Source organism: Mus musculus, chromosome 16 (genome assembly GCF_000001635.26).
Source record: "Mus musculus strain C57BL/6J chromosome 16, GRCm38.p6 C57BL/6J".
In the NCBI taxonomy this organism is placed as follows: domain Eukaryota; kingdom Metazoa; phylum Chordata; class Mammalia; order Rodentia; family Muridae; genus Mus; species Mus musculus.
Window position 1 is genome coordinate 90,934,930 of NC_000082.6, and position 20,126 is coordinate 90,955,055.

Below are 20,126 nucleotides of genomic sequence, written 5' to 3' on the forward strand. Positions count from 1 at the left end.
GAGCTCGTGCCCAGTTAGAACTCGCGCCTGGAAGGCCGGAGGCGCTGAAGAACAGGTTGTGCGGGCCGCACAGTCGCCGCTCCCGGAAGTAGCTGTTGCCCGGGCAACCAAAACCCAAACTAACAGCTAGAGGCCTGTGCGGACGGTCCGGGGACTCGGGAGATGTCCGCTGGAGGAGCATGGCGACTCCTGGATTAAGAATGAGAGCGAGCGCTGGGCACTATGGGAGCATAGCCGCCGCCAAACTCAGACTGGTTTCGCGCAGGCACGGATCGCTTCCGGAAATGCCTTCTGCTTTGGGTCTCCGGTCAAAAAGTGGGGAGCGCTGCTGCTGTGCAGAGCTCATTTAGTTCCACAGCTGTCTATCGCCCGTCCCATGGAGTCTCGGTCCCCCACAATCTCAGATAGGGCAAGCGGGCGCAGCGCTGTTCTTCCAGGGCGCTCAGACACAGCTGAGGATCCCATTTTAGTGTTATAAAGAGAAAACAAATGGATGGAAGAAAATCAAATAGAGGAGTAAAGAAAATTAGCAAAGAAAATTAACCTGTGCTTTGAAATGATCTCAAACTCATAGTTTCGCTAAATGGTGAGGGTTTTTTGTTTGTTTGTGGTGATGGCACATTAAATTTTTTACTTGCCAATGGAAATTCCTGGAAAGAAGCTGTGTAATAAAAACAGCAGTGATGTGGAGAGGCTGTGAATCTGCGGGTCCAGACTGATTACCTTGTCTCTGTTAGCTATAGCTCCTAGAACAGACGTCCATTGCCCTCCTATGGGTCAGAAATAACTTGCATATAGGCTCTGAAATCTATAAACGTAGCTTTCACTAACCCAAAAGTTAAGAATATCGTCAAATAGCATCTGGTAACTAAAGAAAAACTTCGTCTTACTGTATATGCCTCTCTGGCATTTCCACCAATGTATTTTAAACTTGCCATGACTTACGACTTTGTCTTAGAGAGCTACAAAACTTTGTGAACATGGAATTTGGGGTAACCCAAATCTGTCATGGTCATTCATTCAAATTTGGCTTCAGAATAAACTACCTCTTATTCCCTGCATGTATTATGTGCACACACACACACACACACACACACACGAATGTGGGAGTGCACACATGCATAGAGAGAAAAAAAAACCTCTTCCCTTTTGAGTAAAGAAGTCAGCTGGTGATAAAGACATATTTATTTCATATGACAGCACATCTCACAAGATATGTACAGAATGTATACCAGCAACTTTAATACTGTACTTCTATAAAGTATATAGTTATAAATACTGTATGCCACATAAGCGATAAACCTCTTACATACATATAAACAGCAATCTACTAGAGAGAACAGAGACTCACAGAGATTCTTAGTGTCTGTTTTCTGCTTTGACCAGACCTGGCAAATACACACGATGTCGAGTTCTTTGTAGCAAACTTTAACTTGCTTTGTGCGTTTCAGCAGCTACCAGACTTCCTGACAAGGCAGAGCTATTGCTCTGCAGACATTACAGTGGTTCACACCTGAGGGAGTCACTGCTCAGGGCTGCGATCCACACTGCTTCAGTTTTCTAAAGTGGATTAGCTTGCTAATGGGGAGTGGATACCATACACACTACTCACACAGATGTTACAGCCACAATCTCAACAAGTTAATTCACATTTTGAAGCACACTGCTCTAGTAATACTGCAGTTTAAAAGCTACTACTGTTGAAATGATTAGAACCCCAACAAGCACGATCTAAAACTCACAAGAGTTATTGCTAACAGCGAGTGATGGCTGCAGCAGAGTTACTTCTATAAACACAGGATTGTGATAACACTGAGCATTTGCAAAGGTGCTCTGTCCTAACAGATCTGCTCTAGGAGAGAAGTGCGATGCAGCCTGCTGTGCTTTTACACGGAGGTGAGGGCAGCCATACGTCCTTTCTAATCTTACAATACACATCTTTAAAGGTTCAGGTAGGTAGATGTAGGAACGTGGGTGTAAGCACATAACTCTCTTTTTATATAAAGAGAACATTAAGTCTTAATGGGTAAGGATGTTTTAACTTCAGCTGACTGACAACCAACTGACCAAACAATAGCTTAGGGAGTTTTCTGACTGGCTTAACTAATGATATCAAAATACTATGTTTTTGTTGTTTTGTTTTTTTTTTGTTTGTTTGTTTTTTGTTTTTGTTTTTTTGTAAAAATTCCATGTATTTTTTCCCACAAAATTAATAAACGTAAGATCAGTTGCATACTGGCAGTGCAGGAGACAAAATCCACAGCTAATTTGAGGTATAGCCTCTAAAGCCTTAAAGCAGCATCATGGATGTGCTATGTAGCCTCTTACATGGGAGAACATACACTGGACATGTTCCTAATTCAGACCACTCAACAGCTGAAAGCAGAGCTCCAGGCAACTGGCAAACAGAAAGGTATGGAAGGGCAAAGGGCCACGCAGAGAAAAGAGCACACGGACAATGTTCCTCCGTGAAGCTGGTGGTGTGCGCCCACTCTTCTATCTGTCCACGTGACCGACCACGTCCAGACGGCCAACTGTAAATGCCCAGAGAAAGGCATCATAGAGGTACAGAGGAGGAAGGTAATGAGGGTGACTCTGAAGGGCTGGGGTAGAGAATAATAGGAAATGGCAGTTCTCTAAAGGGATTATTCTACTCCAGGATGCACAATCAGTCAAAATATAGAAAGCACAGCCGGTGGCGGCCATCTTCTTGACAGATATTGAAAAAAGGACATTGTCAGAACTGTTAGGTAAAATTTGATCTGAATTATATCAAGTTTTATAAGTATGTGGATGTATACATGTTTGTGTGCATAAATACAGACATATACTCATAGTGTACACATACACAGACCTTTTGACTAAAGTGATGCCTTTCACAACAATCTCACCAGAACTCTGGAAGCTCTTTGGTAAGTATCCATGACTACCAATCCTCAACAGCACAATGGGCTGCAGTCCTGTCAGCTGCAGTTGTGTGGGCTTTACGTGATTTTTATGTGACTATGCGAATAAGGACTATTTTCTAGAGTAGTTTTAAGCACTTTTAAAAATAGTTCCTGCTCTATTCTATTCATCTGAAGAGAAAAAGTAGAACTCCAGTTAATAAGAGGATGTCTTTGTTATTTCTGATATACACAAATTCCAGCTTTCTCCACATCCTCCAGTGGTATTTTATATAAATATCAGTGCTCTTACTGATCATTTATTGCACATGACTGACTAATGCCCCATTCTCTTGGATCCACCCTGACAAAACAGAAACAAACAGCCAAACACACGAGGAGAAACTCCCGCCCTCCCTACTTAATTATCTTTCCGTGAAGTCCAATGTGGAAGGTGCCTTAGATGGCAGGGTTGTGCTAGGTCCTGCAGATGAGGTTGTGCCAGGTGGTAGCAGAGGGACAGGAGGTGGTGGTGGTGGTGGCCTTCTGGCTGGCAACACACAGAAAGAAACGCTCGCACCTTTACTCCAGTCATCATCAAATGAAGCTGGCGCGTTACCCACTAAGTCTGGACAAACTGACTTTGACTTTCCTGTTGTAGGAAAGTTGTCGTCTTCGTCAAAGGTTACCCATCCTTTGGGGTTGCTTGTTTTTACTGTAGACTGGCTCTGCAGATCAAAATTGTCCTCAAAGCCACCAAGCGAACTTGAAGCCTTGCTCGTGTCATGACTGAGAGGCATGAGAGGAGGGAAGGGACTGTTGGGAACAGGCTCTTCTTTGGAGAGCCAAGAAGTTGCCTCTGATTCTTGGGACTGAACTCTAAATGGGTTTCCAGGGGCAGCAGTCCTGTCTGTAAAAGGGTTCCGGCAGGGCAGGCTGGGAAACGGGTTTGCAGAACTGCCCATACTCTCCTGTGACTTGCTTTCCTCTGGACCTGGAGGCCTGGTTGGCATGCAACTTACAGAACTCAAAGGGTTAACTTGACTTTGCGATGCAGAAGGCAACTGAATCAACATCTTTGGGTCTGGGGTTAGAACAGGTGAAATCTGAACAGAAGGCTGAGCCTTTGATACAGCAAGCACACTAAGTGAGAGATCTTCAAATGGGTCACTCTTCAATGTTGGCTCTTGTTTGACACCAGAAATGCCATTTATTTTTACCTGGAAAAGAATAAACACTGAATGATCAATTTTTAAAATTTATTACTACTCCCTTCTCTTCCTAATTTTATTACTTCTCCTTTTTTTTGAGCAATTATACAAATTTAAAAACTAAAAAGTACCTATATAGAATTTTTGCTTTGGTGGTTTAATAAATAGGGTAAAATCAGTAAAATTATGTTAAGAATTCATAACTAGATAAATCCATGGTTGTTAAATCTCAAAGAAATGTGATGGAATAATTTCTTCCATTCGATTTTTGAAATGGTAAAAAAGAATTATACAAAATGATGAATTTGCTCATGCTCTGTTCTTTTAAAGTTTAACAAAAACTTAAGAAACATATAAGAGCATTTACTAAATATGCATAATAAACTTCCAATACCCATCTATGAAAATATGTTTCATCTAAATTCCCTATAGAAATTCAATTTTATGAATAAAAGATAACTTATTAATATATTCATAAATTCAAAGCTATAAATGGGAACTTTCCCTTTTTGTATTTGGCAGTGAATTTTCAAAGCTTTCTTTCAGTTTTTAATGACAGTTTGCCTTTGTAGCTTACTCACTGAATAACATAAGCTTCTTTAACTGACCTTGCTCACCCTGTCAGGCAAGACAGATAACTCATTCCAATGATGATTTAAAATGGAAGGGGACATTTCATTTTTCTATGAGCACTGATTCTAAAAAAAAAAAAAAAATAAATGAGGAGACTCTGAATACACTGGCCATGGGAGGAATTTTCAGAGTTCACTTCATGGCCATAAAAATTTTGCACTTCTTCCTAAATCCCTTTGTTGACTATAAAGCTGGTTAATGGAGGATAGTCGCTGGCCTGAACAAGGCTCAGCTGAAATCAGACTACCAATTACAGTGAGGCCTACATTACCAACCCTCACCTTAGAATAACTTAGATCTACGTAAGACTTGGAGACTTGTGATGGCATCAGCAGTGCTTTCTCATCAGCAGTGCCTTCTACAGAGAAGGCACTGGAAGGCTTTCTAAGTATTATTCATTTTAATTAAATTACCAAAAAGAATCTGCCTTCTAAAATTATCTGAAAAAAAAATTTCCCAAAAGAAACTTAAGGAAAAAACAATTGGGTTTTCCCATTTATGTAGTAGTTATGTCATATATAAAAATGGTTGGTGTTTTTGGAATTATACTTTTTAGTTTTGTTAATTTTCATAGGAAACAAAGCAAAAAAATGGAAAGGCATTAGCAAGAACTAATATGATTCCTAAAAACCCAAAGTACTAAGAAAAAAAGCGAATATGAGCTTACAATATGATACTAGAAGGTATTAATGAGGACGAGTAGATTTAAACGGGCGAGGCTTTAGATGTATGGAGCGAAGACTCATACATCTAATGCACAGGGAGATGGGTGGAAGCACACGGATGGAAGGCTGATAGAGAGAGAGTCAGGTACCTGTTACCCTGTTGGTTGCTCCTGCTTCGAGAAAAGGAACACAGACATCAAAGGAAAGAGTTAGGACATTTCCAGACCAAGCCGCAGCCCCAACAAATCAGTCCTCAGAAAGGTGGTGGCCCTAGGTCACAGGTGGGGCTCAAGAGCAGTCATACTTGCAGGTGATACCATCAGTTAGAATGCAGTTCTGGTCTCCTTGTAACCTTAGGACGTGTGCTTTAGCAGTGTGGCCTTAGGACGTGTGCTTTAGCAGTGTGGCCTTAGGACGTGTGCTTTAGCAGTGTAACCTTAGGACGTGTGCTTTAGCAGTGTGGCCTTAGGACGTGTGCTTTAGCAGTGTGGCCTTAGGGCGTGTGCTTTAGCAGTGTGGCCTTAGGACGTGTGCTTTAGCAGTGTAACCTTAGGGCGTGTGCTTTAGCAGTGTGGCCTTAGGACGTGTGCTTTAGCAGTGTAACCTTAGGACGTGTGCTTTAGCAGTGTGGCCTTAGGACGTGTGCTTTAGCAGTGTGGCCTTAGGGCGTGTGCTTTAGCAGTGTGGCCTTAGGACGTGTGCTTTAGCAGTGTTTAGGCTGATGACTAGCCAGGTTTGTCATTCCGCATCTCAGGCCCGGAAGGCTAGGGAAATGTACTTAGGTATCCCCTTTGCAGAAGCACAACCTCACCTTCGCTGTTACAGACGTCAGGGTCCAGGCTTGCTCTATGCTACTCACATTTTCTCAAGGATTTAGAAAAGTAATTCCCTTACTGTTTATTAGTTGGAAAGTAAAACTAGGTAGAAACTAATTTTTGGTGTTTAAATATTAAGCTATAATCTTTCAATAATTTCACTGTATTTAAAACAATGTGGTGTTCTTAAGAAACGGGAGCTTCTAGCACTGACGCTCCTGTGTAAACAGTGAAATGTGTAAGCAGTAGACAAACCTTGACGGCTTTAGAGACACGCGGCACACCTTAGCATCGGGATGACCCAGGTTATGCCCTACCACTGACACACAACAGTAATGTGATGCTCTGTGGCTTCAGCCTCCACTGTCTTGATAACCAAGGATGTGATGTGGCCAGTGTCCTGCCACTGATAAGCACTAGTGTGATGCTTTGAAGTAAACCTTGAATGCGGACTTCTGCTGGGTCCTTCCCTTGCTCTCAGCTCTCCTATGGTGTCCTGTGCAGGTCTGTCACTGTGCGGTCTGTTTCGTTCCCCTCTTTCTAGATTTTAGCTCACAGTGAGATGATAAGATATTAGAAGTCAGACCAGCGAGCCGCTGTTATGACATGTAAAGGACATAGAGCACATCTGGAGCTAAAGAGCAGTAGGTGACAGAGTAAAGCTAGCTCACGTGTCTCTATGCTTTAGATACACCATAGAGGTGGGCCTGGATTAATACTTAGGAAATTACCAAAAATTCAATTCTGAAGCATTACAACACTGAACAAAAAACAAATAACTCAAAAATAATAATAAAATACTAACTTGTCACAATTAAAATTCTCACCAGTGGTATGTACGTGAATACATTTTATGCATACTCAATGTATAGAAAAGTCTCACTATTAAACTTGCAGCTTCTTAGGAGAAATTTTCAAATTTGTACCATTTTTTAAAACAGCATGATTACTCTTATGATTCCAAATTCAAAAGGTAGAGAACGGCAGGAGTGCTTCCTTCCTGCCCCACTCGGCACCACACTCCTCCTCAGAGGACACTAGCCAATATGCCCCTACATCCCAGTCGGCACATAAACAAGACCTGGGAAGGCAGAGTGTCAAATATGGATGGCTCAGGTAAGGAGAACTAGAACTCAGAGCAGGTCTCTGTCAGTTTTGGTAAGTAGACTGTAGCAAGATTCATTCAGGGCTGGGGGAATGGCTCAGCTCAGTAAAGTGTTTGCCATGTAAGCAAGAGAAAGCAAAAGAACCAGGATTCAATTCCCAGGACCCATGCAAAAAAACTGGGCCTAGTGCTGTAATCTCAGCTCAGGCCATCCCCGCAGCTCAGTGTAGGCAGACACAGCTCCTCAGCGTGCCCTTGCTCCCTGAAAAGACTCTGACTCAAAGACTCTAGGCAGATGGTTCCTGTGGAACAACATCTGAAGGTACAACAGTATCATGAATACACACTCAAAAAGGGGGGGGGCTGTCCAAAACAGTCCACCATGCCACCTGTAAGTCTCACCAACCTCACTTTAGTGAGAAACAAAGATTCCAAACAAAGGAAAGGGTCTGAGAAAATGGTTGCTTATCATCTACATGGTCTGACTTCTGTACCGTGCCACAGAAGGCTCCTTCCCAAGCCTCTAGTTGTTTCTAGTCATTTGCCATTTGCTCTTGCTGAAGTGTTTCATGGCAGAGCCCTGTTCTGCTTTCATATTGGTCTGTGGAGACTAATCGCCATTACAGAGGGTGGAGCTGTGGCCGCTTCTATTCTGAAGCGGTGCCTTAAAGTAGTGTTGACAGTATTCACATTGACTAGCTCGTCACTGTTGGAGAAGAGGGACGAGTAGTACACGTTTTCTCTTCGCAGGTTTCTATAAGCTATCTTTAGCACTACTACTATAACCTACACCAAAGTAACCTTTGGTTTTCATCCTCTGAGAGCATTTGACTTTTTTTCTACTGTTTACTTTAGCTTTCACGACGTAAGCAATAGCCTAGGCGAGTGCCAATGCTAATGGCTTTTGAGTCTAAGCTACTCTATTTAGTGTTTGCTTTGCAACAGATATGTGTGAAATAGTTTGCCAACTAGGTTGATATGGCCGTATAGGTGTAAAAATACAAATTATTACTCATAAACCATGTTCAAAGGCCAATACACAATATTTCAGATTAAATCATGGCCTTCTAAAACTTTACACATTGATTTGGCTTTGATGGCATTTTCAAGTAAAGAACTTGTGAGCCAGCAAAATGTACTTATTAAATTTATCAACTTTAGTTAAATGAACACAACAAAACTAAGACAGAATATAAATACAGAATAGCTTACATGTAGTAATCATAGTAGTTATCACAACAACCTAACACACAGTAGTGCTGCAGATACGAGACAGCAGGACTGCCATGACTTCAGCATGCCAGGGCCATGGAACAATTTCCTAGGAGACACTGATGTGCGGATGTGCTCTTCTGTGGTTTTTGTGGGAGTGAATGAGTGAGTATGAGTGAATGAGCTTTCTGCTTAAAGCCCAAACCTTCTAAGCTACTCCTGTAACGACTGCAACCTCAGGACCCAGTCAGTGCCAGCTCAACAGGGATAAGAAGCGCTGCTCACATCAGGAGGCACTGAAGCCTCACGCTGCAGGAAATGAGCCATCATGCCAGCGTCTAAACATGAAGCTCATCTTGATTTGCCTCTCTCTCTCTCAAACTAACTCATCACCTCAGCAATAATGAGAGAGAGACTCCAATATTATCGGTCATCTAAATACCTGACTGCCTAAAGCAAACAATGTATTTAAAATGTTACAAATTACCATGAAGAAGTACTTGGACTTCCTAAAGAACCCTGCCCTAGTATCAGGGGAACTGAGAACTGTTTGGCTTTTACCTCTAGCTAGCCTGGAACTTACTATGAGGGCCAAGATGGCCTTGAACTTGTGATTCTCCTACCTCCGCCTCCTAACCTGAGATTACCTCCTAACCCCTCCTGCTGCTCTCTGAGATTTTCTTACTTAAGCAACGCATATAAACAAACAAACAAACAAACAAACAAACATACTGTTAAAATCCTTGAATAGTCAATAGCACGTAATCATTTAAGGCATCAAAGGATACCAAAGTCCTCTCAAGATGCTATTACTTTCAAGAGGCAAAAATAAATGCTGGTCATTAAGATAAGTGTGCTCCACACTGCTGGGCTGCAGCGTGCACATCAGAGACACTTACCTGCAGCTGTGGTGAGGAGTCTGAAGGCAAGCTTTGAGATGACCTGCTCCGAGGTGGGGGCTGTGGGGGGGTTTCCAAATTTGGTTGGGGGCCAGAGGGAGGCATAGTAGGTGCTGCTATGGGGACAAGCGGGTCCTGTAACTTTTGAGCAGGTGTGGGCAGAGAAGGCTGCTGAGGAAATGCAGCCTGAGGCTTCAGTGGTTCTGGAAGGACAGCAGGACCTAAAACACCAAGGATTGTCACACATTAGCTGTGCTCTAAACATCGTGGTTGCTCTCTTGTTAATGGGCAGAGCTATTCTAGTTGTTGCCCTTTCCCATGGCAAACAGCCTCAATTCTAGGGGTCCAAGAGAGAAGACTGCCATTTGAATAAATTAGGTTTTATGGAAGGTGGAGAAAGAGTAAAAGGAGAAGCACAGAACCACGAGGGCCCGAAGTGCCTACCTTTCAATGTCTCCGAGGGCTTGCTTTGGCTGTCAGGAGTCGGCCTTCCAGCACATACCCGAGCCTGGCTCTGAGGGGCGCTGATCACTCCAGCACGAGCTGGAATTGTCTACAGATACAAACATATTAGTGACATTAGACCATTTTCAGCAGTTGGGGTCTGTGAGAATACATGCTTCCATGGCTCGCTGACTCTCTGGTATAATTTCCTGCCATTAGCATTTGCTGTTCTTGACTTGTAGCCAAACAATGATTCTTTCCTTTTTATTTTTGACAGTGTTCTGTGTACCAGGCACTTGTAAGTATGATACAGACATTTTTATCTAACCTTCAAAAAAATTCATATATGACTTTGTCATCTTCATTTTAAATTAGGGGGAAGTCATGCATACAGAGGACATAGTATTAGGATGTAAACTCATGCCTGGCTAGCTGCAGGTGAGGGACCTGGCCATGAGTGTGCTACCTTAAGGAAGAGATGGGACGCTCCGAGAGCATAAATGATGGAGATAGACCTAACATACTGGGTGACTACAGAATTAACCTATTCCGCATTGTTTTAAACATGAAATAACATTCTTAAATATCTAACTAAATATTCTAAACTAAATAAGCCAGAAGACACACTGGTGAACAATGTTTTTTATTCTCCTATGTTTGGTTGAAGGCTCTAAGCCCAGATACTTATTTAAAGTTGAAATTAGTATAGATTTTTGGTTTGGGTCTGTGTGTTTTAAGGATCTCACTGTGATCCTAGGCTACTCTGGAATTCACTATGTAGACCAGGGTAGCCTTGGACTCACAACAGCAGTTGCCCAGCCTCAGCCACCTAAATGCTGAGATATAGATGTAAGACAACCTTCAACCACACAAAAATCCCAACTTCCCTTCCTTATCCCTACACTATCAAGGTGCAGGGGGCAGTGTGGCAGTAGAGTCAGTATAAGCAGACGTCCCTCTGTGTGAACTGGAGAAAGTGACAATTATCTTGAGGTATGTTCTATAGACATTTTAATGTAAAGAATAGAATTACATGTAGAAAAGGACCTTCGGTTTGTTAAGTAAAGAGATATTCAGATGTAGTTTCTACTGTAATGCTGTAAGTTACACTTTTTAAAAAGATGTTATTTGTGTGTGTGCACAGGCATTCAAGCACGGCACATGTGTGACATCACAGGAAACTGTTGGGTCTCTCCTCCCATCATGGTGTGGGTTACGCGAGGGTACAACATGACCCTCAGGCTTGCACGGCAGGCTCTTTACCCACTGAGCCATCTCTATGTCATAGCTCAGAGGAATTTGAGGGAATAATGAATAAAATTATACATCTACACATAAACACACACATATACATAATAGAACATATGATAAACACACAGAAAGCCATAGGTTTATAAAGTATTGAAAAGAATCTTGCATGCCATCTCTCCCTTCTTATTTTTAGTATCTTTAGAAACAGTTTAAGTATTCTATTACAATTTTATGCTAATTAAAGTCCTTAAAAATATTTTTTGGGGGAATAGGGTGACACAGGGTCTCTCTACATAGTCCTGACTGTCCTAGAAACTTACTATATAGACCATGCAGGCCTCAGTCTCAGAGAGATCCACTTGCCCCTGCCTCCTGAGTGCTGGGATTAAAGTTGTGTGCCACCACACCTGGCTGAAAGGATAAGTTAGTATTTCCACTGATTAAACAGCTTAAATGACAAAACAGCTACCCAAATACATTAGCTCTTCATATTTTTGAAAGACACCAAGATCTTTATTTAGCAGCCATAAATAAAGCCATACCTTATTTTTATCCAAACCAGTTAGTGCAGTCATTAGCAAGTCTAGGAGCTATAGCTCAGCGAGGACCAGCCCTTACTCTAGAGCTGAGGCACTGCCGCCTGGGAGGTTTGTTTTGATTCTCTCCAAGGTAACAGACAGCCTAGCTGCAAACTGGAACCTAGGACACACACCTCTTAACTCCCAGGCGAGGTGTTACCTACCGGTCTAGCCGCACCGTATCCAGCGGGTCCTGGGCCTGCAAGTCCGGCTTGAGGGGAAGGCTGATTACGCCCTGAAACAAAGACATCAATCGCATTGTGTATTTAAGTATAAGAAAGAAAATTTTAAAAAAAGTAAAAAGAAATAGGAAGCCATGTACTTCTATTCCCAGTCTATTGCATGGTCCAGTTTTAAGGGGAAGTAACTATATTCAAGTGTTTTTACCTATATTATCTTTCCGTGCTGTTCCAGGGCTTTTGGGTGCTTTGAAGCAGAAAGGAAAAAGAATGAATCCTAAGTAAACAGTAAAACCACAGTGCACAGCATCACCTGACTGCTCCGCTCACTGCCACAGAGACAAAGGAGACAGCAACAAAACGAGCACCGCACTCTGGGTAAAGACAGAGCCGGGAGTATTAGAGACCTGCACGGGAGACAAAGGGAGTCACGCTAAGGTGACGGTCTTCACAGACCTCTGCCCATGAACCTTGAAGACCTGGTCAGCTGCTCCTTACAGCCTGGCAGACAAATGGCTCCTGAGCCACAGCTCCCAAGAGCTTAGCCTGTCCCATCAGAGGTCTGACTGTGGATACAGCTATCTTAGGGTGAGGTCTTTCAGGTTTCTACAATAGACTAGTAGGATCAGGACAGAAGACAGGCATAGACATATATTTACAGCTGCGTTACAATATGGTGTAAACTCATTAGGAAGATAGCCTATGGACGAAGAGAGAATTACTCTGAGGACAATGAGAGTAGAAGATATGATCAAGCATTATCTAAGTCTTTCCATTTTGAGAAGAAATTCAAGTACAATGGCTCTATTAAATAGCACAGCTCATATAGTTGTGGTCTTAGTGATCTTTTAAGAACATCGAGCTCAATGCCAAAATCTTTAGAAGCACCTTCTATTAGAAAAATCTATAAATACTAGATTCTTGGACCACATAGTCTCTAATTTATAAAGCTTCAGGTTAACCAGAACATTGTCAAACATATGACTTATTTAAGAATAAAAATGAAGGAATTCTTCTTTCTTTCTTTCATCAGTAATTCCAAGGCCTGAGTACACAGGACTAGGTATGAACAGCACAGCAAGCTCAGGGACACTAGGGAACCACCACTGGAGACTACACATACAACACAGAAGGACAGGAGAGAAGAGGACAGGCTTAAGGAAGGAGAAAGAGGCGGCTTCTGGTAGGACTCAGTGTGCCTTTAAACACCGGAGGACGGACACAACAAAACCATGTCTATAAGGCAGAAACCTTGTTACCTTCTATCTCTCTCCTAGCAACCCCGGGACTGGGAGGGGCTCCAACACCTTTTTAGAAAAAGAACAAAAGCTATATATTGTTCAGATCCCAGAGCACAGGATGAAAGTCAGGCACACAATTATTCTTGCATGAAGGGTCTTTTATCGCTTTAAATCTCTTGCAAGTTATCAATCTAACCAAAGTGACTTTAGAAAAATAAGTAAATAATTAAACAAAAAAAATAAACAAACAAAAAACAAAACAAAACAAAAAACCCAAAAAGCCGGGTGGTGATGGTGCATGCCTTTAATCCCAGCACTCGGGAGGCAGAGACAGGCGGATTTCTGAGTTCAAGGCCAGCCTGGTCTACAAAGTGAGCTCCAGGACAGCCAGAGCTATACAGAGAAACCCTGTCTCGGGGGCAGGGGGGGACAAAAACAAAACAAAAAAACCAACAACAACAAAGTGACTTTAGCTCAAAACTGACCCCTCCCTTCCCTCAAATCTAAGAACAGAAGTAGTCACAGCTTTCTGTCTATCTGAAATCACCAGCAGGAAGGAACCAAAAATATTGTTTAATGTAAGACTTCGTCTCATTCTTATGTCTAGACTACAAATATGTTATTTGACAGTCAAAAAGGAAAAAATTATAAATGAAGTTTCAATTTCATCTTAAATTTTTATGAAAAGACACTAATCTCTTCAAAGTTAGTTTCTGAAGAATCTCTAAGCTTACTGTCTCAGATGATTAGTGGCTGCAGAATAAGATCGGTGGTAGAGGAATTATGAAGAGAGACATTTAAAAATGGACATATTTCTAAATAAGCTACTGGTTTGATAATACAAGTTTTCACAAGTTCATTTCCAAATTTATTTTCTACAGATTATTTTCCTAGTAAAGCATCAGAATTCACCCTAAAAATAAACATATAGATGAAAGAAATATTTCATAGAAGCTACACTGTTCAAATAATTTAGCTATTATTACAAAATCCTCACATCAAGATCTCATAAGCAGTGTTAGTTCCATCACTGGCCTGAACCTCAGGACCAGCAATGGCAGGTAGCCAGAGCCTCTGCCTGGCCTGGCCTTTAGCAACATTAGCTGCAGCTGCTCAGGTTCTGAAGGAAGGTACAAGCTCCATCTTGTCTTCAGTCTTATCGTGTGTAGTAAGTTAGAGCCTGGAGAGTCGGCTTCAGACTGAGCTGCCGGCTCACCCTTTGGATGTAAGTGCCAGGGACTGATTCCAGGCCTTGCCCGTGTCAGGTGAGCACAGGGGTGCATGCAAAGCCCTACTTCCAGTTTTCATGTTAACCAAACAAATTACTGCTTAAATAAAAGCAGACAATAGTGAATACAAATGAGCTCGTTGAAAAGAAGAAATGTTATAGTCTTACATAAACAGATGAGGCAAGAATTTGATTTATTCAAAATGAAAAATAAGATAGAGTTTATTAGTTATACTCACGGAATAACTAAGCTCTAATATGTTAACAGGAATGTAGACATTTGGAGCTCTTTTAGCATGGAGTATAAATGTACACATTTTGATGCTTACCAAACAGATTTAAACTGTCTCTCAGTTACATGGTTCAAACTCCAAAGTATTAATAAGCCAGCATTCACACAGGATAGCAAATGTAAATGGTTACCTCCAAATTCTTTTCTAGCAGGCGCAGGACTCCTAGCCCCTTATAGTTCATAAGAAATTAGGCAGCAGAAAGGGAATGACATTAAATAAAGAGTTGAAATGTCAATATCTACTCTAATAATCATGAAAGCACACATCATATATGATTGTGTAAATATCTAGACATTACACAAAGCTGTTATTCAATGTATATGCTCACAAGAAGTGAACACTGCATTTAGCTAAGAGAATATTTAAAGAGGTATATAAAACATATTAAAAACATGTATGTACTTCAGTTCTCAAATACATTTTTCAGAAATTAATAACTGTTAATTGTCTTTATAAAGCTACAGATGAGGAATTAAAAAAAATAAACTTAGATTTACCCAAGAACATCATACATGCCCAACCAATCAAAGTAGCCAAACCCAAACAAGTGTCTCCTGTGCAAGGCAAGGAGGCAGCTGGCCGTGCTCACAAACCCTGCTCGCTAGACATGCTGTCCTGCTGCTCCTCAGAGCTCCTTTTAGACAAGTTCAAGAGGTATCAATAATGACCACACAAACACACACACAACATCCTGAGGATACAGATGAAAACATGCACAATGCATTTAAATGAAGTAGAGGAAATTTTTAAGTTAAACAGGCAATCTAAGAGTAGTTGGTTACCTGAAGGTGGAGGTGGTCTCTGTGGTGGGGCAGGACGTGCCGGAGGAGCGACTGGGCGGGGAGGGGGTGGTCTCTTGGGCTCTAGAGTCTGGGAAGAATCCTTCTGGGCCGCTGGCTGAGTGTCAACTGGAGAGCCTAAGAAAGTGAGTAAAGTGAGACCAGGTGCCAACCGGGAGGGCGCTAGTGAGACGGAACGTGCATGCCTGATGAACTGACCCAACTCTCTCCTCTCAAAGGTCTGTGCCTTACAGAAAGAATAAAACACTCTCGGTGACTATGGCAGCAGTCCACCAAAGAAGCCCCTTCTGGAAGCATGGGAACCATGCTGCTGCCCTGTGCACCTTCACTTGGCTGCGGTGTTGAGAGCTGACTTACTAAGGAGGACTATTAAGGGACAAAATGTACTGTTTGAGTTAAGTCATACATAACTTGCCGGCCAGCCAGGAAGAGAGGGGAAAAGCCCAACGAGTCAAGTGTTCTTATCTCAGAGTAGAAAACCACACGTTGTAAAGCTCAGACGCGACTGAGCACATAACAGGACTGAGACAGGGCATCCCGTGGCAGCAGTGCTGTGAAGCTTCTCCACTGAGAGTAGAGTTACTGTCAGGAATCCACTCCTGTTACAGGCCACTCAGTACCTGGGCTAAAGCTAAAAAACCTGTGCTGGTTAGTTTGTGTCAACTTGATACAAGTTAAGAGTCACTGGGGGGAAAAGAACTTCAACTGAGGAATTCCTATGTCAGACTGGCTTGCAGACCAAGTCCCTTGATGAATGACTGATGGGGTCAGACCTTGTGGGTGGCACTACCCTTGGGCAGGTGGTCCAGGAGGAATAGGAAAGCAGACTGAGTTAGCCACTGGGAGCAAGCCTCTGTATCAGCTCCTGCCTCCAGATTCTTGCCCTGAGCGTCTGGCTTCCCTTAATCACCTGTAAACCAAACAAGCCCTTCCCGCCCCAAGCTGGCTTTGGTCAGTGGGCTAGGGTTTCTATTGGTGAAATGAAACACCATGACCAAAAAAGCAAGTTGGGGAGGGATTAAAGCTTATCTGGCTTACACTTCCATATTCCTGTTTATCATGAAAGGAAATCAGGGCAGGAACCTGGAGGCAGGAGCTGATGCCGAGGCCATGGAAGGGTGCTTCTAACTGGCTTCCTGTCCCTGCTTGCTCAGCCTGCTTTCTTATAGAAGACCAGGTCCATCAGCTCAGAGATGCACCACTGGGCTGGAACCTCCCCCATCAATCACTAATTATGAGACGTCCCGATAGCTGGATCTTATGGAGGCATTTTCTCAATTAAGGTTTGTGTGTCAAGCTGACATAGGACCAGCCATCGCAGTCAGTGTTTTTATCACAGCAACAGAAAGCAAACAAGGATACAGCCGTACTCCAACGTTCAAACAAACCGTCAAGACAAAGTCACACCAAATTTTCAAATAAAACACGCACCCTGCGAACTTGGAGGTCCTGGAGTTCTTGACGGTGCTCGGCTAGGTCTGATGGGAAGAGAAGGGGCGGAGTACTCTGGTACTGTGGGGGACTGGCAGGGACTGGTCCGGGGTGAAGAACTTGGAGAAGTGCCCAGGCCAGAACTTGAGGACGGCTGCAGATGCTGAGGAAGAAGCTCCTCTACTTCAGCGCTGTAGTCATCGACGTCACCTAGCAAGGCCACCAAAGACAGCACCTTTTACCTTTTTATAGTAGGGCTTCCAGGGCTAAAGACAAGTTAAGACTGCTAAGGTATCGCCCACACAGGGAATAAGCATAAAGGCTTGTAGAAATATTTGTAAATATAAAAATCAGAGTCAGTACAAATGCTCTTAGAGTCTAAAGATCCATTCCTTCAGCTGTAGCTACACCCGGAGCTTGCGTGACTGAAAGCTCTGTTAGCTGAGCAGCTATGAAGCCAACTTTGTCCATGTGTTCTGTGTGACTGCCTCTACTCTCTGCCCAACCCAGGTCCAACCTAACAGCAAACAAGGTCCCGGGCAGTCATACACCCTTAGCCAGAAGGCTTCTATTTCAAGACTTTTCACTCAATATAGACCCATTTCTCCCATCAGGTCTCGTCTCCACTTACCTAAGGGTTAGAGAGTGGGGTCAGGGCACCCCATGCAACAGCATTCACAACCTTCAACACTAGCCTTCCTTCCAAGTCCTACTTTTTATAAGGCTATGTCACTAGGAGTCTATGAGACACCCTTTATCTCACCTACTTCAGAAATCTCCACGCTCTGCCCTTCAAGTGAGTGAACTAGTAAGGCATTCAGGACTAAGCAGACAGCACCACAGTAAGTGGGCCTTACCACCTTTCTGCACACACTCAAGTCCTATGGACAGCATGGACGGCAACCTGAACAGCTCAGCACTGTCCTCACCGACAGGATTGCTTCCACACTCTGCACACCGTCCCCTCAGCTGTGCGGCCTCTGGGTCCTAACCTGCAACACTTCATTCTCTCAGCCCTTCAGCAGATCTAGGGCTTCCTCCCTTGCACTTCAGCCCCGCCCAATGTCGTCTCCTCTGGGTTTGGCTTCAGATGTTCACTATGGCTCTCCTGTTGCCTGTGCCTGACAAACCCTTTCAATCATCACTCACACCTCACATCTCTGCACTTGTCTGTGAGTGTCCTGGAAAACACATCAAGTCTTCACAGTTACATCAACAATGTTTATAATTCAGCCTCCTCTGGGTTCCCCAAGTTGCCTGAAAATTCTAAGACTTCCTAGTTGGTTATTCTTCTCATTCCTTTTTGCCAGCAATATTGTTTCAAAGCATCTCAAGTTCCCTGAAACTGTGGGATTGTCCCACTCCTGCTAATGATGTGAAATCATAAACCTGACAGAAGTCTCAGGATAGAGCCTCTACCAATTAGCTCCTGCAAACTGCATTCTCACCACACAGCGGATGCCGTCCATGACAGGTAGGATGCATGGGCCCCGCACGAGTACTCCGCTTCCTCCTGCCAACCCTCTCAGTGTTAGCCTCCTCTGCACCAGCCCCTCCCGCAGCACTCAGCTCTCTCAGGCTCCTCCCACTGAAAAGTAACTGTTCTGTAACCCCAATTCTTCACCTTCCACCCACAGCAAATCGCACCAGTCGGCTTTCCCACACCACCAAGATGACTCTTACAAAGGCCACTAACAGCCTCCCTCGCTGCTCCTACATCAGAGAAGTGTCTGTCCTTATCTTCTCCCTCATCTTTCTAAAGTATGAGGTATCATGGACCATTCCTTTCTGGTTATACTTTCTTCTCTTCTTCTCTTCTCTCTTCTCTTCTTTTCTTTTCTTCTCTCTTCTCCTCTCTTCCTGTCTCTGTCTCTGTCTCTGTCTCTGTCTCTCTCTCTCTCTCTCTCTCTCTCTCTCTGTGTGTGTGTGTGTGTGTGTGTGTGTGTGTGTGTGTGCATGACAGGGTTTCCCTATAACAGAACCCTGGCTGTGAACCCTCGACTCACTTTGTAGACAAGGCTGGCCTCAAACTCACAGAGATTTGCCTGCCTCTGTCTCCTAAGTGCTGGCTGCTCTTTCCTTGACTTTTAAAAATAGTTTTATTTTTTATGTATATGAGTGTTTGCATGCATGTATGTGTAACATGAATGTAGTGACTGAAGAGACCACAAGAGGGTGTCAGAGCCCCTGGCACTGGAGCTACAGATTCACCATGTGGATGTTGGGTCTTCTACAAGAGCGCCTGGCCAGTGCTCTTAAGCAGTGAACCATCTCTCCAGCGCCTCGATTTTTCTTTTAAATTGAAACCCTTTCTATGGCCTACCACACGACTACTCATTATTACACGGACATCCTTACTATGATCACCTGCATCCAGGTGGAAAACACCTAGAAAACAATGTGTCCTAGAAGGAACCAACAAAGATGCGCTCACAGAATCTGCAGCATCTGCCAAGCCTCTATGATGGTTGATTTTGGCTCAACTCGATGGCCTATACAGGTAGGAGATCACTGGAGCCCATCTCTGGACGTGTCTGTGAGAGCACCCTGAGGTGACTAGGTAAGACAACTCTGACACGATGAGTGCACTGTGCCTGATGGGTGCAGAAGACGATGGAATTATTACAAAGTAGTAACGAGTAGGGTGCACGACCTAGCTGGAGCAATGAGGTCAGCAGGAGCTTGTCTCTGCGGTAGACCAGCTTCTACCATCTGTTCCTGCCTCCATGGTGCTTCTCCAAGGGTATGGACCAATCAACCAAGGACTGAACCTTTAGAATCATGAGCCAAAATAAATATATTCTCTGTAACCTGTTTCTGTAGGGGATTCGGTCACAACTAGAAAAGGAACCAGCACAACCTGGCACACAGAGTACGTATCTGTGGATCAAGTAAATGACCAATACAAAAGCTAGTGATTATCCTAAAAGATTTTAACTTAGATGTACTTTCTTGCAGTGCAGAGTCAGGTATGCAGTTTTGGACAGGCTCGTGACAGAACTAGGGCCTCACAGACATCAATCACTCACTTTCTCAGAGCTGAATCCTGATGAAAGCTATGCTCACACATATAACATGTAGTACTAGAAAGCAAACACACTTTCAAATAATGTTTAAGAAAACAGCAATGCCCACACGATTTGTCCCAAAGTCGCTACCTTTTCACGCAGTTCCAAATGAGCCACTTGGACTCTTTCTAAATTCCTTTGGAACATATCTTCTTTTTTTAGTAATTATGAACTTATTGGAATTTCTA

At 43.2% G+C, this 20,126-nt stretch overlaps 1 protein-coding gene across 34 annotated transcripts in view; it reads right to left on the minus strand.

The window, feature by feature from the left end:
- Positions 1-1,162: 1,162 nt before the first annotated feature.
- Synj1 (synaptojanin 1) overlaps positions 1,163-20,126 on the minus strand; it is a 77,636-nt gene continuing 58,672 nt past the window's right edge. For 9 of the 34 annotated variants that reach the window (XM_030248902.1, XM_011246076.3, XM_011246075.3 and 6 more), the window contains 9 exons: positions 16,871-17,080; positions 15,422-15,556; positions 14,770-14,808; positions 13,137-13,184; positions 12,086-12,124; positions 11,863-11,933; positions 9,870-9,978; positions 9,426-9,646; positions 1,163-4,105 (listed from right to left, as the gene is read on the minus strand). In XM_030248902.1, the coding sequence (XP_030104762.1) occupies positions 3,311-4,105; positions 9,426-9,646; positions 9,870-9,978; positions 11,863-11,933; positions 12,086-12,124; positions 13,137-13,184; positions 14,770-14,808; positions 15,422-15,556; positions 16,871-17,080 (1,667 nt within the window). In that variant the 3' untranslated portion in view covers positions 1,163-3,310. Of the gene's footprint in view, positions 4,106-4,702; positions 4,795-5,543; positions 5,568-9,425; positions 9,647-9,869; positions 9,979-11,862; positions 11,934-12,085; positions 12,125-13,136; positions 13,185-14,769; positions 14,809-15,421; positions 15,557-16,870; positions 17,081-20,126 lie in introns of those variants that run through there. The other 25 variants (XM_017316840.2, XM_017316841.2, XM_017316839.2 and 22 more) reach the window with 16 other exon arrangements.